Source organism: Lissotriton vulgaris, unplaced genomic scaffold, assembly GCF_964263255.1.
Source record: "Lissotriton vulgaris unplaced genomic scaffold, aLisVul1.2 SCAFFOLD_692, whole genome shotgun sequence".
Classification (NCBI taxonomy): domain Eukaryota; kingdom Metazoa; phylum Chordata; class Amphibia; order Caudata; family Salamandridae; genus Lissotriton; species Lissotriton vulgaris.
The window spans coordinates 537,341-562,209 of NW_028252646.1; the positions used below are offsets into that span (position 1 = coordinate 537,341).

Consider the following 24,869-nt stretch of genomic DNA (forward strand, 5'->3'; position numbering starts at 1 on the left):
CAGTTCAAGGAAATAAATAACTATGTGCATATTACAGCAACAAGTATATGTAGTGCACAATGTAACACATCTCACCCCCTCAAACAAAGAAATAAAATAGTCACCCATACACAGTATAAACAAATGACTATGATAAAAATCTTGAAGGCAACGCCACAGGTCTGGCATTGCTCTTAACCCTGTGAGCAATAGTTTGAGAAGGATGGGAATCTTCCCGTGTGTTCTGACTGTAATCATCACATAATGTCATAAATTTACATTTGGCAACTTTCCTTACATTCCAAACTCTCCCATCTTGAGAAATCACAGAATTCTTACACGCTTTTACAACTTTGATGGGATTAACAAATTTGGAATAGCCTTTATGAGAAAGAGTAGGTTTTTTAATCCTCACCCATTCACCAATCACAAAATCAGAAACTTTTATTTTCATGTTGTGATCAAATAACAACTTCATGTTGTTTTGTTTTGTTTCCACATGCTTAGCTACATGACTGATATCTAACTGATTGACATCCTTATAAATTTTCTTAACCCACCAGGGACAAATATCAGAAATAGGTTCCCTGCCTTTAAGAAGCTGAAAGGGGCTTACTTCAGTAAATGAATGCGGAGTAATACGATACATCCACAGTCTCTTCCTTACAACATCCCTCCAACACTCACCAGATCTACAAGCAGATTCAACAGAATCCTTAAGAACTCGGTTGGACCGCTCAACTTGACAATTCTCTCTTGGCTCATAAAGGGAAGAAGTAAAATGTTTGATTCCACATGAAGTAAGAAAATCCTTCATTTCATGTGAAACCAGCTGAACACCATTGTCCGTAACCAAAGTTTCTGGAGACCCTTCTCTTGCAAAAATCTCTTTAAGAAATGAAATGATTACTAAAGGTGGTGGTACTAGCAACGAACTTGACCTCCGGCCACTTGGAATGATAATCTATCAAAACTAAAGCAAAACGGGCATTGGAAGGAAGGCGATAAAATGGACCAGAAATATCAAAAGCTACTTTCTGCCATGGGTGTTTAGGCCAAGAAACAAGACTAAGAGGAGCTGAATACACTCTAAGCATTTTATCACTGTTCATGCAATCGGAACACTCCCAAACAATCCTTTTAACCATACCATCCAATCCAGGACACCAAAAATTTGCCCTGATGAGGCGCTTCATAGAAGACATGCCTGAATGTGTTTGATGAGCAAGAGTAATAATTTTCTCTTGTAATGATACAGGAGGAATCATATTTCCCTTTTTGAAAAGAAATCTACCAATAGCTTCAATTTCCGTGGATACTTGACAAAAAGGAGCAAAATCTGCAATAACAGTTTTGTCCCTAGGCCATCCATTTTCCAAACAATTAAAAATAAATTGAGATACAGAATCTTTCTCTACTTCAGAGTTCCATTCAGATTCAGATACACCAGTAAACTCATTGGAAACAAAATCTTTCACAGTAGAAACAATCTCCAACTCTTGTTCATCATAATTTACATCTTGACTAGGGCAATGTAATCTGGAGAGAAAATCAGCAGTAACATTACATTTCCCTGGAACATACACTACTTCGAAATCGTACTCCTGCAATTTAGAAGATAAACGGGCAATACAGGCAGTAGAATTCCACCCACCACCAGGAGATAAAATCCCCACTAGAGGAGTGTGATCAGTTTTGAGGATGAACCTGTTGCCCCACATATAATTCAGAAAATGTTCCACCGCCCATGTACACGCCAATAACTCCCTCTCTATGACCGCATATTTCCTTTCGGTGACAGACAACATTCTAGATACGAAAGCAACACACCATTTCTCTTTACCTGCGATCTGACTTAAAACAGCTTTTTATTGAGGGGAAAAGATTTCAAGGTAGGAGCATTCACAATCTCTTCTTTAATATTTTTGAAAGCAACCTCTTGTCTGTCAGACCACACAAATTCTGAAGTTTTCCTAGTTAATTCCCAGAGAGGTTCCATTTTAGTTGCGAAATTGTGAATGAATTCACTATAATACTCGCATAAGCCAGCAAACGAAAGACGTTTCTCCCTGTTATCTGGTGATGGTGCATTCACAATAGCATCTACCAAAGATTTCTTAGGCACAACATCTTCAGCAGAAAGAGTATGACCTAAATACTCTACAGATTTACAAAAAAACTTACACTTCTTATGTTTAAGGGTCAATCCTGTTTCACTCAGTCTTTTACAGACTTCTTTGAGATGGTTGTAATGATCTTCATCATTCTTGGAAAAAACAAGAATGTCGTCTTGAAAACACTTCACAAATACACTGACATCCTTGAAAATATGATACATTGCTCTTTGAAAAACCGAGGCAGCTGATGCCAGTCAAAATGGCATCCTTTTAAATTGAAAAAGACCATGTGGGGTGATGAATGCGGTGATATGTTTAGAGTCTTCAGTTAATTCAATTTGGTGGTATGCAGAATGTAGATCGAGAGTAGAAAATACACAAGCACCATCTAGCATACATACCATTTCATTTATATTGGGTAGAGGATGGCAATCCGTAATTAGGTTAGCATTTAAAGCTCTCATATTGACACATAACCTAATACTTTTATCCCGTTTTTGGGCCAAAACAATGGGCGAAACCCACTCTGAAGATTCTATTTCCTCAATAATTCCCCCTTGTACCATCTCATCCAATAAGGATTTGAGTTCAGCTCTAATACAGCGCGGGGAGGAGCGGCACTCCCCTCAGTTTTTGTTTAATAGGGATGGCGTTCTCCTTAACTTTTATCCTTTGTGAAAAACTATTGAGTTTACCAAGATTTTCAGTAAATACCTGAGGAAACATTAAAGTAAAAACCTTTTCTTGCTCGCCAATAGTTCCCATGTTATCACTAGCAACATTTACACATTGAGCGTCACGGGTGTCAGCGCAACCAAAATCCTTCTGTTCCCCAGTCATACTGCTATCACACGCAACAGCGATGACAGATACAGGATCTTTATCTCTGGGATTCAACCGAATACCAAGTTTAGCTTGATCTCTCCAACCCAGTACATTCACTCCTTTTAATGCTATATACAGTTTTATCCATGCAATATTTTCTCTAAATTCAATTGAGACTTCCTTGAAACCAATGAAGTCAATATAAGACCCATTAAAATTTTTGGCTCTAATATCCGGTTCACATAACTTTTTACGATCAATCAAATTATCAAAAACGTCAGAGCAATACACTTCAGAAATGATAGTCCATGGAGACCCTGAGTCTGCCATCAATTCAAGTTCTCTTCCTAAGATATGTACAACACAATTAGGTGGACCTAGACTATCAGCAAGTTCAATATCAAAGGTATCATGGATTGTTACAACAATCCCAGATTCGATCTTCGATTGTACATCTTCTTGAGGATATAAATCAAGTGAAACAGTAGAAACTTTACCCTTCATAAAGTTAGATGATGTGCTAGAAGAAAAACTATTTTTTACATTGGTATCCTTACACATTTTCGCAAAGTGACCCACACACCCACATTTAGTGCACTCTTTACCGATGGCAGGACAGCGTGGAAAAGAGGCAATGTGACATGGATTTCCACACCTGTAACAATAATATTCTTTGGGGTTGGATTGATTTTTTGTGTTGGAATTAAACCTTTGATTAGGCAATGGATTGTTGGGTGTGACATTACTCACGGCACTTGAATCTACAAATCTCTGAGTAACATTACTTACAGTATCAGAAACAGATTTCTTTTCCAGAGTTTTCATCCACCTTTCAGATTGTTCTAAAGCTTTCGCAGTGCTTATAGCTGTTTCTAGATTGGGGTCACCCAGAATCCATAATTGTTCTTGTACTTTTTTACTTCTGACATGAACAATAATTTGATCTCTGATCATCTCATCAGTGATCAAGCCAAAATTACAATGTAAAGATAAAGCTCGAAGTGCCGTAAGAAAATCATCAAAACTTTCTGTTTCCTCTTGGACTCTAGTAAAGAACTTGTACCTATTTAAGGCTACACTAGTATTGGATTTGAATCTGTTCTCAATGCGCAGCAATGCTTCGTCATAAACATTGTGATCACCACCTGAACGCATGGGAGGAAGAGTTCTGAAGACATTTTGTCCCTCCGAACCCAAACAATGAAGAGAAGTGTTCCTTTTCCTCTCAGCAGACATTCTCTCTCCATCTTTAGCCTTTAAATAGGTGATAAACTCTTCCTTCCACCTACACCAAGGAATGGAAGGGTCGCCCTTACTCTGTAAAAACTTGTTTGGGGGTTCAAACTGCATATTTAAGCACCACATGTGAGTATACTTTGAATTGTAGTCAAGAAACACCCCCCAAAAAAATCGAAAAATACCCAATATGCTATAAAATACAAAGATGTACAGCAATAATAATTAAATAGTGAGTATGTATATGGACAAAACACAAACTTAAAAGTTAATTGAAGGTATTAGAGTCATGTATTACAAATGACCTCTAAAAAAAAATATTGAAGTATGAACTTAAATCCTTTGCAGGATTAAACCAAATCCCATAGGAAAATTATTCAGTTTTCCAAAGTATTGTGATGTCCAATGCAATGAACAGCGAGGTCTTGAAGTCTGGAAAAGTTCACTAGGTCCGGTTATCAAATGAAAAAGTCAATATCAAACTGAAATAGTCAGCGAAATTCAGGCATATAACCTCTGCTGTATAAAGTTATGTAAAAGAACATCTCTTTCCTTTTAAAATGAACTGAAATACCTTAATCAATTGTTTTTAAGATCTCCGACATGGAACAGTATTTTTCTGACTTCTGCCGGTGAAAGATCCAATATGGCGTCTGAAATAACGTCAGAAGCTTATTCACGTTGTTGAAACAAGTCCACAAAGCTTTAGAAACAACAGCGTAGAGATAAGTGACAGAGATATGGGAACATCGAGGGAGAGAGTTGTTGCGTGAAGTTAGCAACATGCACGCACTACCATGGAGATCATCAAAGTTTCAAAAAGTCTGTTGAAAATCTCAGGATGCAGAAATGCCCTAAAATTAATAATTTCCAGGAAAATAACTTTCCAAAAATCCAGGTAAGAGGTACTAAATTGAAGAATAAGGCTCCAGAAGATGGTACTGTGCAGCGTCGTCTTTTCCAAAAATAAACGGGTCCGGTAGCTGTAGGAAAGACCTGTGCCATAAAAAGCCGCAGAGAAGGTCTTCAGTCCTCGTCGCCAATTTTGTAAAGATTTAAGCGAGAGTATAATAAAAACAAATTAAGATTTATTCAGAGTTAGGCACAGAGCAACCTTCAGGTTAAGAGACAAGACATAAACTGTCTCTCAAAGAACCTGGAATCTGGAATGTCAGGGACACATGCAGGTGCTGAACTCCAGTTCAAGGAAATACATAATTATGTGCATATTACAGCAACAAGCATATGTAGTGCACAATGTAACACTTTCCCACTACTTTCACCATAGATTCTATCAGTGAGGTCTGTAACAGTGCGGACTGCTTTTGTCCCCTTTTTTAAAAACGGGGACTATAGTGAAAGTCGCCCATGACTGTGGGTATCCGCATTGTGCCGCAGCATTAAAAACAGATTCCAGTATTGGCGCCCAGAAGGAGGGATCAGACTTAAAAAGTTCTGGGGGATCCCGTCGGGACCAGGGGCTTTACCAGCTGTTAGGCCTACAATTCCTTCCAGTATTTCACCCATCCCAAACTTCACTTCAGCAACATTGAGACCGGGTACCAGCCTATCATTCTGTTCAGAGGGGCAGGCATACATCTGCTCAAAATGAGCCTCACATTCCTCCTTGGATATATAACACTCAAGGCCTCCTCCTGCCTACTGGACAAGGAATGTTTTTTTTTTGTAAACTCCAAAACTTTGAGCTATTCTTTTTTTTTTTTTTTTTTTAAACCTTTATTTATGAATGCACAGAACACAGCGTCTGCCTACAACCCCGCAGGGCCGGCCGCTATGACATAAACGGATGGTTGAAAAGTAAATTTGGAGACAGTACGTTGTTAAAGCAATCTCTCGAGACTACATTGTCGGATGGAACATAGCACCATATCAAATAGGATAGGAAAGGTTTAATTTTATAATTTTGTCGAAAAGAACAACAACACACAAACACATGGTATCATAATGGCAAGGGTCGCAGGAGGGGGGGAAGAGGGGAAGAACGCTAATAAATAAAGGAGCACATATGGCGGGGGGGGGCGAGCACGAGGGAGAAAGCAAAGGCTATACTGGAAGTTGGAGAAGGAACGTCAATCATGGAGAAGAGGGGAGAGGAACCTCATAGTCTAGTGGAGGGGAGCAAATGTCTCCGCGGTACGAATTCCATTGAGCCCAGACCCTGGACCATTTCTTGGGACGCCCCCGCGCCTCATACACAGTTTTTTCTCGGAACATGCACCAGTCCATGTTCTCTTTCCAGGCACTGAGCAATGGTAATCTAGGGGAGCCCCAGAGCTGCGCTATATCTCTCTTTGCGACCATGTTGCCCAGAGTAACCCAAAGTGTCTGGGCAGCATTGCAATCCGCCGGTTCCCACACATTGAGCAGGCAACGTCGTGCTTCGGGAAGGAGGGGGATCCCGGTGACACGACCCATAACATCATGCACTCTAGACCAAAAGGCTGCAATCATCGGGCATTCCCACAGAACATGAAGGAAGGTACCATCCATACCACATCCACGCCTGCACCGCCCATCCGAAACCAAACCCATTTGTACCAGACACATTCCGGTCAAATACACATGGTGGAGGATCTTCAGCTGGACAAAACGAAGCCGAGCCGGGATAGCCACCTCCTTAGGGGAGGATACAGCTGACTGCCAGTCCTCATCATCGAGTTCGAGCCCATCAGCCGTCCAGGAAGCACGAAGTTTCTCAAGTTGATCAGCCCTGTTGTTGACAAGCTTTTTGTATATTAGGGAAATAGTGCTATCGGGGACATGGCCGTCTAAAACACGATCGGGATATCGGTACCAAAGGGAAAGACGGAGGACAGGGCATGTCGAACCTGCATATATCGGAAGTGCTCCCTGTAATCGAGCCGGTATTCCAATTTCAATACCTCAAAGGATTTCACAGTGCCCCGTGCCCACAGATCCTCCACCTTACTGATCCCAATCATGTCCCACTTCTCAAATCCTTTCGTCTTCCACAGATTACCCAACCGATCCGAGTCATACAATGGCGTCATACGCGTCAGCCTACCACCCCAGCCCGTGGCCACAGTAGCATCTCTCCACGCCCGCACTGCACACTTCGTCGGGCCTGTAAGGAGTCGAAAGGGTGACTTTGAGTACAGAGCCCTATTAAAGTTGCCACCGGGCAATAATAGCTTATCCAGAGCAAAGGCGGGAGCAGGTTCCGAAGCGTACGTCGCATGGTTGATAGCGCTCAGGTGTGAGGCCCAGTAATAGCATCTAATATCCGGCAACGCAATACCACCATCATACCATGAGAGGGTGAGCTTGGACAAGGCAATACGGGCACGACCATCCCAAATCAGTTGTCGCTGTAAACTCTCAACCTCACGGAAATAGCGAGCAGGGACAGGATCGAAAAAATTCTGCAGGGCGTAAAGAAACCGGGGGAGCGACATCATTTTAAAGAGTGCTGCTCGGCCCAATGGGGATAGGGGCAATTCACGCCACCGTCGCACGTCCTGCTTGAGTCTGCGGAGCGGAGCATACAAGTTCCGCTCATAGCGGACCGAAGAGACCATAGAGACATAGATCCCCAAATACTTGAAGCCGTCAGTCGCTACCAATATGGGAAACCTGCGAGGCAGAGGCGGCAGCGCCCCGGCTATAACGTAAACACAGGACTTGGTCCAGTTTATGACTAATCCCGAGTTCTTACCAAAGGACGTAAGAACGTCGAAGAGGACGTTAAGCGACTTTTGAGGGGAAGTAAGATAAAGAAGGATGTCATCCGCGTACAAGGAGACACGATCCTCAAGATCTGGAGACCATCGGATCCCCTTGATAGAGGGTTCCCACCGAAGCCACGCAGCAAGGGGCTCAAGCGCCAATGCGAATAGAAGCGGGGAGAGCGGACAGCCCTGACGAGTGCCACGGCCTAAGGGGAAGGGGTCAGAGCATCTACCATTTACCACAACCTGAGCCAATGGTCGTTCGTAAAGGAGCCTGACCCATGCGATGAAGTTAGGACCAAAGCCAAACTTAGCGAGAGCCGCCCAGAGATAGGGCCATTCGATCGTGTCGAAAGCCATAGTGGCGTCTAAGGAGGCGACCACTGCCGGCTCGGCGAGAATTGGAGCCCTCGCGAGAACACTGTGGAGCCTACGCAGGTTAAGGGCCGTGTTCCTATGCGGGATGAAACCGGATTGATCCGGATGGATCAAGTCGCAAATCACCTTCAGCAACCGATTGGCCAGAACCTTGACCAGGATTTTGGGTTCCGCGTTCAGCAGAGAGATGGGGCGGTAGGAGGTGCAGCGGTCACGAGGCTTGCCATCCTTATAAATGACCACTATGGTAGCTAGGCGCTGCTCGAGGGGGAGGCTTCCAGCCTCAACCGCCTTGAGAAACATGTTGCGCAGATGGGCGGCCATCTTGTCCGGACAAAGTTTGTAAAGTTCAATGGGCAGCCCATTTGGGCCCATCGCCTTTCCCGAGCGTAAAGATCGGATAGCCAGGGCAATCTCATCAACGGTGAAAGAGGCCTCCAGAACAAGACCATCTTCATCTGAAACAGTAGGCAGGGCGATATCTCGCAGTAGCAGCCTGGAATCAGCCTCATCTCGATCACTAACAGGCGTATAAACCTTCCGGAAGTGGTCCACAAAGCAATCAACAATTTCACCAGGGTCGGAGACACTCTCACCGGATTCGCGAACAATGACAGGCACAACACGACTCGCTCGTTCAGCCTTATCCAGCCATGCCAGGAGCTTGCTAGCTTTGTCACCCACATCATACAGTCGGCCTAGTTGATTCGCTCGCATCAATTTACCGACATCAGTGACACAAGCTTTGTAGTCAGCTTGTTTTAGTTCCAAAGTGTGCAACAATGCAGGCGTGTCATCCCCACCCAACTCACTTTCAAGCGCAGTGATCTCAGTTTCAAGAGCCAGAACAGCCTCCCTCTTTACCCTACGCTCAGCAGCAATGAGTGATAGAGCGGAACCCCTGATAACCGTCTTGAAGGCCTCCCAAAGAACAGTAGGGGTGGTGACCGAGTCCACATTCTCATCAAAGTAACAATCAATTGCCTTCACCAAATCTGAGCGGAGCCGGGGGCTTCGGAAATGCCAGGAAGGGACCGGGGGGATCCTGTTACCAAGTAGACCACCCACAGAAATCTTAATCATCAAGGGGGAATGGTCCGAGATACCCCGGGGAAGATGTCGTACCTCCCGGACAGTGGACAGAGTGGAAGCTAACATAAAGAAATAATCGATACGAGAGAGGCTGCCATGCGCACCAGAGTGAAAAGTATACTGCAGGAGTGTAGGGTGTAGGGTGTAGTGAGCGCCAAACATCCACCAGGCCAAAAGTATCAGCCATCTCATTGAGCCACATCTGGGACGGCAGCAGGACTCTAGGGGGAAGCCGATCACATTCACCAGACATAACAGAGTTGAAGTCCCCGCCCAAGATTAACAATCCATCAGGAAGGCCAAGAAGAGTCCTGCCAAGATCAGCATAGGTGGTAGCCTGCAGCCCCAGGGGAATATAAACAACAACCAGCACAATCTGTTTAGTCAAGTCAAGTCAAGTCAGAGAATTTATATAGCGCACTACATACCCAGAGGGTCTCAAGGCGCTTAAGGAGGGGTAGGGAATCACTTGTCAAATATCCACGTTTTAAGTTGCTTTCTGAATGCTAGGTGGTTCTGGGTAAGGCGAAGGTAGGTGGGAAGTGAGTTCCAGGTTTTAGCTGCCAGGTAGGAGAAGGATCTACCTCCCATGGTGGTCTTGTTGATGCGAGGTACATTGGCAAGGGCTTGGTTGGAAGATCGAAGCTGGCGGGAGGGGGCGTAGAAGGACAGTCGTGTGTTGAGGCATTCTGGTCCGATTTCGTAGAGTGCTTTGTGTGCGTGGGTAAGGAGCCGGAAAGTGATTCTCTTATTGACGGGAAGCCAGTGGAGGTTTTTCAGGTGACCAGAGATATGTTCTTTACGCGGGATGTCTAATATGAGCCTGGCTGAGGCGTTTTGGATTCGTTGGAGTTTTTTCTGGAGTTTAGCGGTAGTCCCGGCGTAGAGGGTGTTTCCATAGTCCAGTCGGCTCGTGACCAGAGCGTGGGTGACCGTTTTCCTAGTTTCGGTGGGGATCCAACGAAATGTTTTTTTGAGCATGCGAAGAATGTTGAAGCAGGATGAGGAGACAGCGTTGACTTGTCTGTTCATTGAAAGTGAGGAATCCAGGATGACGCCCAGGTTCCGTGCATGGTCTGTCGGGATGGGTGCTTTTCCAAGGGCTTCTGGCCACCAAGAGTCGTCCCATGCGGAGGGGGAGGTACCTAAGATGAGGACTTCTGTTATATCTGAGTTCAGTTTCAGACGGCTGTGTTTCATCCATTCGGCTACTTCTTTCATTCCTTCGTGTAGGTTCGTTTTGGCGGTGCTAGGGTCATTGGTGAGTGATAGGATCAGTTGAGTGTCATCCGCGTAGGAGATGATGTTGAGGTTGTGTTGGCGGGCGATGGCCGCGAGGGGGCTCATGTATACGTTGAAAAGGGTGGGGCTGAGTGAGGATCCTTGTGGTACGCCGCAGATGACTTCAGTGGCCACTGACTTGAATGGTGGAAGGCGGACTCTCTGGGTTCTTCCGGTGAGGAACGAGGTGATCCATTCCAGAGCTTTTCCTTGGATTCCGATGTTTCTGAGGCGCTGTAGAAGGGTGCTATGGCAGACTGTGTCGAAGGCTGCTGAGAGGTCGAGGAGGATGAGGGTGACTGTGTCTCCATTGTCCAGTAGAGTTCTAATGTCGTCTGTTGCTGCGATGAGGGCGGTCTCAGTGCTGTGTTTTGCTCGGAAGCCGGACTGTGAGGAGTCGAGGGATTTGTTGGCTTCGAGGAAGGCGGCGAGCTGGTTGTTGACAGCTTTCTCGATGACTTTGGCCGGGAATGGAAGGAGCGAGATGGGGCGGTAATTTTTGAGTTCGGTGGGTTCTGCTGTGGGTTTCTTCAGAAGGGCGCTGAGTTCAGCGTGTTTCCAGCTTTCCGGGAAGGTGGCGGATTTGAAGGAGCAGTTGATGACGTCTCGGAGGTGCGGTGCTATGATGGAGTCTGCTTTGTTGAAGATGTGGTGAGGGCATGGGTCTGTGGGGGATCCTGAGTGGATGGAGTTCATCAGGCGGATGGTGTCCTCAGTGGAGATTGGGTTCCAGTCATTAAGGATGTTCGAGGGGGGTGGAGGTTCAGTAGATGGTTGGGTGGGTTGGTCTTCGGGTTGGTTGTCGAAGCTGTTGTGGATGTCTGCAATTTTGTTGTGGAAGAATGAGGCTAGGGAGTGCTTGAGAGGGGGTGATGTCGTTAGAGTTGGCCGAGGGATTGGTAAATTCCTTGACGATGTTGAAAAGTTCCTTGCTGTTGTGGGCGTTGTTATCTAGTCGTTCCTTGAAGGTGGTTTTCTTGGCTTTTCGGATCAGTTGGTGGTGTATGCGGGTGGCGTTTTTGAAGGCGTCCTTGGTGCTGGTGGTTGGGTCTTTTTTCCAGGCCTTCTCAAGGGAGCGGCAGAGTTTCTTGGATTTCTTAAGATCATCGTTGAACCATGATGCCTTCTTGCTGCCAAGTTTGCTTTGTCGTTTTTTCAGTGGTGCTAGGATGTCGGCGCTGTTGGAAAGCCAAAGGGTGAGGTTGGTGGCGGCTTGGTCGGGGTTTGAGGAGTGGGCTGGGGGGTTTGAAAGAAGTGATGAGGAGATCTGGTCGATGGTGATTTTGTTCCAGTTTCTTTGCAGAGTTGGTTGGGGTTGGTTGTTGGGTTTGGGCTTGTTGTAGGTAAAGTGAACGCAGCTGTGGTCAGTCCAGAGGAGAGCCGTAGTGTGGCTGAAGGAGACATGATTGCTGGAGGTGAAGATAGGGTCGAGAGTGTGACCTGCGATGTGGGTGGGGGAAGTGACCAGTTGTTTAAGTCCGAGGTTGGCGAGGTTGTCCAGAAGGGTGGTGGAGTTGCGGTCGTTGTTCTTTTCAAGGTGAAAGTTGAGGTCTCCCAGAAGGATGTAATCTTTGGAGGGGAGGGCGTGTGGGGTGATGAAGTCTGTGATGTCCTCACTAAATTGTGCGCGGGGTCCTGGTGGCCTGAAAAGGAGGGTGCCTCTGAGTGTGGTCTTGGGGTCGATGTGGATCTGGAAGTGAAGGTGTTCAGAGTTGGCGAGATTGATGTCAGAGCTGGTTGAGATGTGGATGGATTTCTTATGGACGATAGCGATTCCTCCTCCTGTGAGGCCGGTACGGTCCTTGCGTATGATCTTATAATCTTCTGGGATGGCAATGGTGATGTCTGGGGCGGAGGAGGCGTTCATGCATGTTTCTGTAAGGAAGGCGACGTCCGGAGAGATGGTGTCTAGTAGATTCCATAGGTCAATGGCGTGCCTGTGGACCGATTGGGTGTTGAGCAAGATGCATTGTAGGTGGTTGGGGTCGGGAATCTGAGGTGTGATCGTAGCGGAGATGTTGACGGTGCCGATGAATCTGCAGGAGTAGCATGAGAAAGGTCCATGGGTGTGTCCAGGAGCGGCTTGGACGCAGTTGGGGGGACGGCCGGGGTTAAGGGCTAGGAGGGTGGAGGCATCGTAGGTAATGCGGGAGGGCTGGGCAATGCGAGGGCCAGGGGGTCTGGCGCTGGGCGCGGGCTCGGCGCGGACGGGCGTAGACGGGCTTACCTTTGGCGCACCTTCGGCGCGACTGGGGCGCGGTCGCTGCGCGTGGACGCTGCACGTTATGACATTGGCCATAAATGGATGGTAAAGGGGGCGGAGCGTGGGAGGGGCAGCAGCTGGGAGGCGGTGACGGGAGGAGGGGCGGACCAGGGGAAAACAACAACAGAAAATGGAGGGTCAAAGGCTAGGGTCACAGCGTGTAATGAGAAAGAGCCTAAAGCGCACAAATAAGTATCAGTATAGCGGCAATCACCGTTATTTACTCAGCGAGGTCGCGCTTCAAATTAATAAATAAATTAATCGACAGTGCAGCGTGAGAAAATCAATGGAGCGACAGTGCAGCGCTGTAAATAAATAAATAGTTGCGTGCAGCGCTAGGCGAGCAGAGAGCTGGTCTCCTGAAGGAACACAACATCAGGGGCATGGCGCCTCAAAAATTGTAACACAATGCCCCGCTTGATCCTGTCACCCAACCCGTTGACGTTCCAAGAAAGAACCCGCATTTCACCCCCCCCATTGCGGCAAAGGCAATCCACCCCAATCCCCCTCCACAACCCCAAGTTCGGAATAGTTGCAATCAATGAAATACCATGAAAAATGAAACATAACAAACACAACGAAACACATCCAAGTCCCCAGGAACCAGCCCCCAAACAGAAACCCGTTACAACACCCCCCTCCCTGCACCCCTGCTGACTAAAAAGCCACCCCCAACTGCAGTGTGCCTGTCGCCCCATCTGATCTACACAAAGAACCCCCCGAGGAGGAAGGGAGAAATCACCCGTTCCCGCACCGCCACGGGCATAAACATAGAGCACACAGTTAATTTACTCTGTACAGTACGTAGTCTCAATCCGGACCTCCGGGGGCCCATATTACTCCTGGGCCGTTGCACCACCTTCCGCACCACCAGGGCCACCGCTCTCAGAGTCATCTGTCGGCAACGAGTCCAGCCAGTCAGCGCACGCTCCGGCTGATCAAAAAAGTAGGCACGTTCTCTAAACTCAATCCGCAGTCGGGCTGGAAACAACATGGCGTACTTCAGTCCCCGGTCTCTCAGGCGACGCTTCACTCCGAGAAACCCAGATCGTTGTCGTTGCACTTGGGGAGTGAAATCAGGATAGATGGAGATAGAGTTATTGTCATATTTCAACGGGCCGTGTTTACGGGCGGCCTGCAGGATAGCGTCTCTATCTCGATAGTGAAATAGCCTTGCAATGATAGGCCTCGGCGGGCCTCCTGGTTTCACTTGTCCTCCTGGAAAACGATAGGCGCGCTCTACAGGAAAGAACTTACTGAGTCCAACCGGAGCAAGTTTAGCAACGATAAGTTCTTCGACCAATAAATCGATCGAGGCAGCACCATCACTTTCCGGCACTCGAACTAGGCGTATGTTGTTCCGCCTGGCCCTGTTGTCGTAGTCCTCCATACGTTTAAGCAGCAGATCATGCGAGGCACGCAGATTCCCAATCTCAGATTGCGCCTCCGCCATGTCGGTCACCAGGCTCGACGCCTTCAGGTCTAGTGCCTTCACCCTCTCGTTCGTTTTGGCTAGATCGGCCCGAATAAGAGTAACATCCACAGCCACCGTGTCTATCTTGGACACGATGGCTTTGTATTGCTGACTCATATCGGCCTTAAGTCCAGAGATGGCAGCCAACAGGTCTTGGAGCGATACTTCAGAAGAAGACGACATGTCCGTTTGAGGTCCTTCAGCGCCCACGCTGGTGACACCGGGGGAGCCTCTCGGCTGGGTGTAGCGTTCGATCATATTGGACTGGATCGACCCCCCCCCGGGTTACAGTCTTCCTGCGTTTTTCGGCCTCAGGTTTTGTCGCCATGTTGCAATCAGTGGCGGCCGAGAACCCAACAGGGGCAGTGGGACGGAGAAAAATCCAGAAACTCCGAAGTGTAGTTCGAAGAGGGAATACCGCGGGCCTCCTTGCCAGCCCAAGGATGGAAAGTATGCACTGTGAGGGCAGCAGGCGAAGACAGAGTAGGAGGAGACAGAGACAATGAGGCCGGAAACCGAAAGTGAAAGTGGTACACCAACGGTGGGCCAGATGCCAGGCAGCCGTTGTTGTTGCATTACAGCTCAGCCATAGTAGGCAGCCGAGTCCCCGGTTGCGTCCGTGGGCAGGCCAGAAAGTTGAAGACGACAGAAAAATGGTCCCCGAGGTCCGATTTCGACCAAAAAAGGATCGTCAGCATCAGTGAGAGTAGCACTTCAAAAGCCCGTCGAAATGATCAGGATAGGTGTAGGATAGATAAAGAAGGGCGGCGCAGGTCTCGGGAGCTCTCTGCTCACGCGACCATCTTGGATGCCCGCGTAGCTCCTCCATATGACTGAGCTATTCTTGAGAGTTTCAGGATCCAATAGCTCATCCCAAGCCTTATCCCTCAAGGCTCCCTTACGTTTAGCTAGCGCTACTTTATAATCCCTACGACATGCTATAACATCAGCTTGCACTCTAGGGTGATGGCTAGGTCTTCCCTCAGCCTTTTTGCTGTTTTTGAACAGTGCTGATCAAACCATCTAGGGCCCACATTTATCTGTTTCTTGGCTGGTGCTGACAGCAACTCCGTAACCTTTTCTGTGATGGTCTGGAAGGACGCTAACACCTTGCTAGATGGGTGCCCCCCCTGTGTGCAGAGGACTATTTCATCTGCACATACAGCTTTTATGTTATTAAAAAGCAGCTCCGGAGTTGCTTGCGACCATCTTAATCTATGTTTTCCATCAGTTGTGCTCAGTACACCAAGTTTAGGGTTTTCTCCTATTTTTGTTACCCAGGGGCCAGTTAAATGTAGTGATAAAAGGTTATGATTGCTAAATTCGCTCTTATAGATTAAAAAGGAGTGTACAAATTATTGCATTAGGAATGAAATTAACACAAAGTCGATAAAAGTCCCTTTCCCATGGCCCTTAAACGTGGGCACCATAAATTGGGTATATGGGTCCGTCATGGCCATGGTAGATGTCAAATCTAATTAATTAATCATGTCATTTAACCGATCCCCTTCAGCCGAGTGCTCGAAGTGAAATCCATGCATCAGTGGGCAACTTAACTCGGAGATACATGACAATAAGGGGTTACCACAAGGATGAATATTGAAGTCACCTACAACCATGAGATTATGTAATCTATGACTCATGAAATCTATACTACTATTATAAAGGAAGAACTTTGAACCTTTGAGGCGAGTAAACTCGGGAACCACAGCGCCAATCCACACACCTGATACATCGTTTTAATCGTCAGGGAGTGCAGATGGACATAGGCTATATAAAGTTACAAAATAGGGGGCGTGGCCAAGATTGCGGAGTGAGAGGACGCTTCTTCTCAATGCTCCCCGGCCCGACTAAGCCCGAGCCCTAAAATAGAGCTCTTTTCTCCCCCCACCGGAGCTTAACGGCACAGGGAGAGATAGCGGAACTTACAGAGGCGACGCTGGTCGAGTCCTAGCCTCCGTTCAGCCTCAGGACAGCCCGTCGGACGGTGTTGAAGGTCCGACCCAGGAGACACGAGGAGGAGGAAGCCGACCCCAGAGCACGTCGGCCGGACGCACGCCGCGCCCAGTGCCGCTTGGAATGAGCAGCCGGTAGAGACACCGCAACGCCTCGTTCAGGGGGTCATGGAAATTTGGAGAGACGACCCGAGTAGCCCCGCAGGAGCAGCAGAGTGTGATGCCTGAGTCCCGGCATACCCATTTGGCCGTACTCGGGAAGGCATCGAAGAGACGTGGGTGCGGACCCGGGGCCTTGTGCGGTACCTCCCTACCTCGGCTTCTCCAGAGGCAGGACTCCACAACTTCCTGCACGCCGAGGACCGCAGCGACGCCGGTGTCCCCGGCGGACCCACGCCCTGCCCTGCATAGTCGGGCCCAGAGCTGATCCCGGCCATTGGCACTGTGACGCACGACGAATTTGGCCGACGCCTAGAGATGGCGGAATCACCCTGAGAGGCGTCTGATAGCGGCGGCGGCTGGGGAGTCCTGCGCATCCACGGAGGAATCCATAACGCTTCCCGAACAGTGATGGAAAGAGGGGACAGGCACAGGTGATCGTATCTTAGCCTAGTGGGGGCCGCGACAGACGGAGGATAGTGAGGCCTCAGGCGGATTGCACACCCTGCGATTGCTATCGCACCGGGACCCCCATGTGAAGATCCCAGAAGTACTAGCCCCAGAGGGTGCTTGGTGTAGTGCTGGTGGCGATCCATGGGCCCTTGTTTACCACGAGAGAAGTGACCAGGCCCGCATTCAACCCAAGATGGTGTCGGGCAAGGGCAACAAGCGGGGAGAGCGTACTCTCCCGGAGATGCTCAGCAGATCCCAACAGAGGGGAGATAGGGGGCCGACTTCAGCTGGTCCGGCCGGGGCCTCGCAGAGTTCGACTGGAGGAGAGCCACCTGTCACCAGATCGTTTCTTGAGTCGCTGTTTAGCACCCTCGGAGACGATTTTCAGACATTGAAACAGGATGTGGCGGGCGAGGTCCGGGAGGTGCGTATAGAAGTGGAAGAGATCGGGGAACGAGTGGCCACAGTGGAGGGTACGAACCACCGTATCGATGAGGAGCTGACCCTGCTACAACAGGAGGTGCTGCGCCTCAGAGAACAGCACCTAGATCTGCAGATGCATAACGAAGATCTTGAGAACCGCTCTCGGCGAAACAGCATTCGAGTCCGGGGGGTTCCGTCCTCGGACGAAGGCACAGATATGACTGGCTACCTGAAAGACCTGTTTCGTGCGATCTTAGGAGAACCACCGGAATTCCCGGTCAGGATCGACAGGGCGCATCGGGTGGGCCCACCACGGCGAGCATCGGCAACCCCCCCCCCCCGACATTTGGGCTTTCCTTCCGGACTTCCCATTGAAAGAGCGCATCATGGCGGAAGCCCGGAAACAATCTGGGTTCACTTTCTGTGGCCACTCTGTGGGACTATATCAAGACCTGTCCGCCATTACTTTGCAAAAACGGAAATCCTTTAAGATCGCCACAGACTTTTTAAGAGAGCACGAAACGCCATATGCCTGGGGCCACCCATTCCGCCTCATCTTTAGATGGAACGGCACGATGCACCAACTTCGATTGCTACAAGACACCTGTGAGGTCCTGGGGATCACGGCGGAGGAGGAGGACACGAACACGCCGAGCGGGAGACGCGGCCCCAGAAATAGCTGGCAGAGGGTGTCACAGAGACGGGGAACGGCCAACCCCAGGAGGCCAGACTCGCCCACCATTAGAGCCAACATGGCGGACGTGGTCTCCGAGGCTGCCAGGAGCAACGCAGCTACTGGTGACGGGGCTCTTACAGCATAATGATGCTCCGGGGGGAGAACACCACAGCCTTACTGGATTAGCAGGTTCGGGTCTTGGAGGGCAGGGGGGTGGGGGGAAGTGGGGAAGGGAGTAAGTGGCTGGACGTCCACATTGGTAACTCACCACAGACTTGCCCGAGGGCATGACTGGGACTAGTACTTGTTTGGTTTTTGGGGGTTTGTTGGGGGGAGGGGGGAGAGGTCCTTTGGTTGATCGCATGAAGGGTGTGTTGGGGAGTGGAGGGTGTTGTCGAGAGGGGGAGGGGGAGGGGAGGGTTGGACAGTCGGGGAGTTGGGTGGGGGAGGTTTGGAGGAAATCACAGGGTCCGTCCAGTGCAACTGTGCTACTCATCACAGCCTGGCTGTGCTTCTACACATCGTCTACACCATGCCTGCCCCTCTCGGGCCGTGTCACATTGCGTCTGCCTTGGTCTAATCCACACAGATGACAGCTCTCACAGTGGTTACCCTTAACGTAAAGGGGTTAAATAATCCTATCAAAAGAAGGGCTGTTCTTTCTTTACTGGAAAATACCCATGCAGATATTTGTCTTCTACAGGAGACACATCTACTGGCCAGGGACTGTCAGAGGATGCGCTCCCATAAGTTTCCCACTCAGTTCTTCTCCTGCAATACCACTAAGACCGCTGGGGTCGCAATTTTGATATCCCACAAGTTTAAGGGGGAGATTCTACATAAGTTTGCTGAGCAGAAGGGCAGGCTCCTAGCTTATAGGGTCAAGCACGGGGAACTGACTTTCACTGTAGGATCGATGTATAGCCCCAATGAACACCAGGAACACTTCCTACATTCGGTGGTGGTGGATATCACCGCCACACCAGATAGGCACATCATCATAGTGGGGGATCTGAATATGGTCTTCGACTCCTCCCTGGATAGGTCCGTACAACGGCGACCGCAGACTCGGGAGATCTCACAGATAGGCAAACGCCAGCTGGAGGACTCGGATCTCCATGACCTCTGGCGCTCCTTGCATCCCACCACCCGGGATTATTCCTATTATTCACACGCTCATAAGATCTACGCTCGCCTCGATCATCTCCTGGTCTCCAAGCCGTTCCACGATTTAGCAATAGCATCAACGATAGGGGTTCTTTCTCTATCAGACCACGCCCCTGTTACGGCAGAGTTTCAATTGCCACTGATATCGCCAAGGCGTGGGGTATGGCGCCTCAGGGACACCTTGTTGCATAGACAGACAGTGGTAAAACAGATTCAGGATTTGATTCGGGAATTCCAGGAGCACAATGATAATGGTGACACTTCTCTAGCAACGCAATGGGCGGCGCTGAAGGTGGTGCTCCGAGGGGAATTTATTGCCATCTCCTCAGCTGAGAATCGGGAGCTTCAGCGGAAACGTGAGGAACTCACAGGCAAGGTGCGAGAACTGGAACAGGTTCACCAGAGGACGGGGGTACCCAGAATCTGGAAGCAGCTTAAGGCGGCGAGGAAGCTTTTAGCGGCCTTGGACACGGACAGGGCGGAGTACGCTGCATTGCGCTTGAAACATGCGTATTACACTGGTGGGGACAGGTGTGGGAAACTCCTGGCACACAAACTTAGAGAAAAGCATCAGAAGCACTTGGTGAAGGAGCTAGCGACGCCCTCTGGGGAGTCGGTGACGAAAGATGACCAAATAGCTGATGGCTTCCGTCGATTTTATGCCGACCTCTATAGGGGCAAACCCCCGTCAGCACAGGCAGAGGAGACCTACCTGTCCTCGGTTGACCTTCCCTCCCTTGCTCCGGAGCAGGCAGAATATCTTGAGAGGGATATTCGAGTGGAGGAAGTAATCACAGCCATTTCCAGGCTTAAACACGGGAAAGCCTCGGGCCCCGACGGTTATACCTCCCTCTTTTATAAGACCTTCTGCCCCACACTGGCCCCGATTCTCACGCGCCTATTTAACTCCTTTTCTGAGCCTGGAGCTATTCCCCCGGATCTGCTTAGAGCAACGGTTTCGGTTATCCCCAAGCCGGGGAAAGACCGGACTCAATGTGGCTCTTACAGGCATATCTCCCTCTTAAATGTCGACCTTAAGTTGTACACTGGGATCTTAGCGGCTCGTTTAGCGCTTCATCTTCCGGGTCTGGTGGACTGGGATCAGGCTGGATTCGTTCCGGGGAGGCAGACGGTGGATAACACCAAGAGAGTAATTCATGTTCTGGAGAAGGCCTCCAGAATACCCGGAGAAAGGATGTTACTAGCAGTCAACGCAGAGAAAGCCTTTGACAGGGTGCACTGGCCATATCTAGAGAGAGTTCTGGCGAAAGTCGGCATTGGCGAGAAATTCCGCACTCTGGTGTTTAACTGCTATAAGTCTCCATCAGCAGTGGTACGGGTTAACGGTTGCAGTTCTCATCACTTTGCGATCGAAAGGGGTACCAGACAGGGGTGCCCATTATCCCCCCTCTTATTCGCGCTTTACATGGAACCTCTGGCCCAAAGAATTTGTCAAAATCCAAATGCCCTGGGAGTGAAGATGGGGGAGTACACCCACACTATCAGTCTGTTTGCAGACGATATCATTCTGACGTTGGAGGATCCGGGGAGGTCGCTCCCTGCTTGCATCCACGAGATGGAAGCCTTTGCGGCCATTGCGGGCTTTAAGATGAATATGGGAAAATCGGCGGCCCTTGACGTCTCACTCACCGTGGCCACTAGAACCAATTTGCAGAGGCGATTTCCCATGCATTGGTCGAAAGATTTGGTACCTTACCTGGGCATTCTTCTAGCGCCTACACTACCTGCTATGGTGGCTGCGAACTACACCGCTTTAGGCTCTAAAATCAAGGAGGAACTGCGCCGCTGGGGCAAGGGCACATTATCCTAGTTGGGGAGAATTGCCGCGGTGAAAATGACCAATTTGCCGCAGGCGCTTTACCTATTCCGCGCCCTGCCACTGCAGCCCCAAAAGGGATGGCTGCTTGAGATTCAGGCGGACATTGCGCGCTTTATATGGCAGGGCCGTAAACCCAGACTCAAGAGGACCTTGGCCACTCTGGCACCCGAGGCAGGGGGGCTCGGAATACCGGACCTCCGCAAATATTTTCAAGCAGCCCAACAAAGGTATCTGGTAGAGTGGAGCAAATGGGAGTCCGACAAACACTGGCTCTTTCAGGACCAGGCGGTTGCGGGTCGGACCTTGCAAGAAGTGCCATTTCTGCGACGAATACATCGCCCTTCCAATCTATATGCATCTTGTATCACACGGGCCCTCTTGAGGGTGTGGGATGCCACGAATTTGGCTCACTCACTTACCACCTTCCCCTCTCCGTTCACGCCCCTGATCGATAACCCAGAATTTAGCCCCGGCTCGGAACCAGGGGCCTTTGCACGTTGGCGGATGGCCGGGTGCAGAGCTCTCCTTCATCTGTATGGCCCGGAGGGCATCATCCCGTTCCGGAACTCAGGAAAGAATATCAGTTGCCGGAGGGGGAACGGTTGCGCTATATGCAGGTTTGTCATTGGCCACTGCAACCACAGATTCGAGAGTCGGCGGACCGGAAGCTTTTGCCATATGAGAAATGGCTTGTAACACGCACCTCAGACAAAAAACTAATTTCGGACTTGTATAAATTCCTGCAGCCCTCCCCCTTTGACATCTATAACCCAGGTAGAGAACGATGGGAAAGAGAATTAGGGAGATCCTTGAGCTGTAAGGAATGGGACAGCATTGCATATAGGGCCCGACACTCTGCATATCACACTGGGCTAACGGAGACACTCACAAAAGTATCCACATACTGGTATTACACACCCCAAAGGCTACACGAGATGAATCACAACATAGACGCCGCCTGTTGGCGAGCATGTGGACAACTGGGTACCCTCACTCATGTTTTATGGGAATACCCGATACTAGCTCCCTACTGGAAAGAGGTTTTAGACTTGATTGACTCCAACTTTGAGATTGAATTGCCTCGTTTTCCAGCGTATGTTCTGTTGGGCTTGCCCAACGAGCTGATGTATCCTCTGAAGTTGCGTAGAGGGAGGCAAATTGCGATAGCACAGGGTTCTGCTGTTCAAAATATACTTATTCACTGGCGCACTACCACACTTCCCTCCACCACGGGATGGTTGCATAGACTATGGCATGTCCTGGGAATGGAAAAATTGTCGCTCATGGTGGCGGGAGAGGTGGAACAATTTAATGAACTATGGCAACCGTTTCACTCATTGCTTGTGGGGCAATTTACAGAGCTTACGTGCCCCAGATACCTCCGCCTGTTGAGGCTGACTACATTGGCAGACTTGGAAGGCCTGCGAGCCTAGATGTGAGGGCACGGGAGAGAACGGAGTGGTCTTTGGAGGGGTGGGCGGGTGTTGCATTGGGGCACTGGACGGGGGTGGGGGGGGAGGGGCATGGTTTGGTTGGGGGTGGTGCGGAGTTGAGGGGTTTGGTCACTTTGGAGCACCTTGTGGTAGCATACGCCCCAGCTATGGCATCTGAATGTACATTGACTGTACAGGACCCTAATGCACTGGTGCGCTATTATATGACTGTAACAGACGCTTGCTCCCATGTGTCAACTGTTTGTCTTTTTTCTTTGTGAATGCTTAATAAAATGCTTTAAACCTAAAGTTACAAACTATATACGTTATTTATAAAATTTAGCGGAAAAAAAGTAGTCCTGTGGAAGAAGCGCCGGCTGCGACCTGCGTGCTGACGTCAGGAGTGCGGGGAGGAGCGGCGTCCAGGAGCGCGAGGAGGGGCGACAGACATGGCACGGGGAGGAGTGGCGGACAAGCGGGGAGGAGCGGTGACGAGCTGCGGACAGGCGGTGGGTGAGGAGCGGCGGACAGGTGGGGAGGAGCGGCGAGGAGCAGTGGAGCGGTGAACTGAGGAGCGCGGGGGAGGAGCGGTGGCTGAGGTAAGGCTCCGGGGGACCCACGGACAATGTCGGAGCAGGCGGGGGACGGGGCAGGCGGGGGACGGGGCAGGCGGGGGCCGGGGCAGGCGGGGGCACTGAACACTCATGGCGTGGGACGGGCCGGCGAGGGCCCTGAACACTCATTTTGGGTTGGGCTGCTATGTCGGGGCGGGCGCGGGTCGGGGAAGCCTGATTGCTCCCGGACAAGGTCGGGCGGGCTGCTAGTTATTAATAAAAGCATTCAGAGGAAATATATTACTTTGATCAGGACATGATGAGAATGAGTTATAAAAATGTACAAGGCCTAATATACAATTCCCACTATGTAGTGTTAAATCAAGAATGCCCAGATCAGAGGTGGGTACTACACAGATTTTGCATGCCACAGCTACGGAAACATAAATAACCATTCCCCCCCTAGGACTCCCCCTGTTAGATACAGTTGCTGGAACAAAATAAGCCTTGTAGCCTTCCAAAAAAAGGTCACATTCTGCCGACCAAGTTTCTTGTAGGCAGATTATCAAAAATTGCTTAACATAAGTTGTCCAGCTGGGGTTCCCTAACTTGGCAGCCAACCCTGCTATATTCCAAGAGATAAAATTGTTCAGACTCTCCCTTTGCTGCTTAGCCCTTACAACTCCTAAGGTGGCCTTCCTCCCTCCTGGGGTACCAGTCTCCCTGAGTCAATCACAAGCCTCCAGGCCAGACAAGGTTTTGTATCTGTTGAGTACTGATAGGCTGTACCCCATATTATTTGTCTACTTGATGTTGTCTGTGGTGGCATAGGGAGAGCATGATGATATAGGGGTCTCGCCCTCGACAAACCACCCCCACCCCCCATTGCTCTTCCTCCCGGACGGATCTCACCGGGTCCCTCGACAGTGATGGCCTGTAGAAGAACCCCAGGGGTAATAGTTTAATTACGGTACCCATTGTTGCTTGTAGACTTGGACCCCTTGATAGTAAACGACCGGCTGTGTGGGGGTTGTCAAAGTTAATAATAATGCAATCACCCGTCCCTTGTTTATTGGATCTGCCACTCCAGTTGACCCTGAGTGCCATGATTATATTGTTAATGAAATTCGCTCCATCAAGGATATTCTGGGAGAGCCAATGCACTATTTTATTCAGCAGTTGCCCGTAACTTTCATTCTTTCCTGGTGGGAGGGCAGGAACATGTCCCAGTATAACTACATATGGGGTAGCTTCTGGCGGAAGGTCGATGACTGAGGATCCCTGAGGCACACAAGGCACCTCCTCTAGCCTCTGATTTAATTCCGGCATGGGAGAGGTCCTTCTAATGTTGTGCGATTGTGTTAAATCCATTTTTTCTCTTGTGTCCACCCGAAGATTACTTGAGCCACCTATGGCGTTGGGCCTTGTATTAGCCAAAACTGGATCATCCTCCTTGCCTCTATTACCACCTGCTCTATCCTTCATGTTCGATGCTTGGGCTTTAGATTTATGGGGATCCGCTGTAGCTGGAGCTTTTGAAAGGTTAACCAGCGAAGATTCTAGGTTCAATAGCCTTGAATCTACCCCACATAATTTTCTGAGTCTCATTTCCCATGTCATGTATTTCTACCACTGTTACCCCTTTATTCACTGGAGCTACATGTCCTGGATGTCTGGTTCCCGGGTTTTCTTGGAAATGGCACTAGTTTTTTTAGGGCAAGTAGATATACTGTTTTTTGTTTCTGCACTCTTCCCCGTAATTTATACTTAATCAGACTAGGTATCGGTTACGGGGTCCAGGAGAGCCTAGTTCCGTTCAGAATAGATGTATCAGCCTCCATCTGAAAAATCCTT

General features: G+C 49.3%; 1 protein-coding gene across 1 annotated transcript in view; it reads right to left on the bottom strand.

Annotated features, from left to right (window-relative positions):
* Positions 1-24,869, bottom strand: part of LOC147662089 (uncharacterized) — a 138,208-nt gene that overhangs the window by 75,825 nt on the left and 37,514 nt on the right. The window contains 2 exon segments of the mRNA XM_086951119.1: positions 1,130-1,583; positions 2,811-4,206. Of these exon segments, the coding sequence (XP_086807245.1) occupies positions 1,130-1,583; positions 2,811-4,206 (1,850 nt within the window).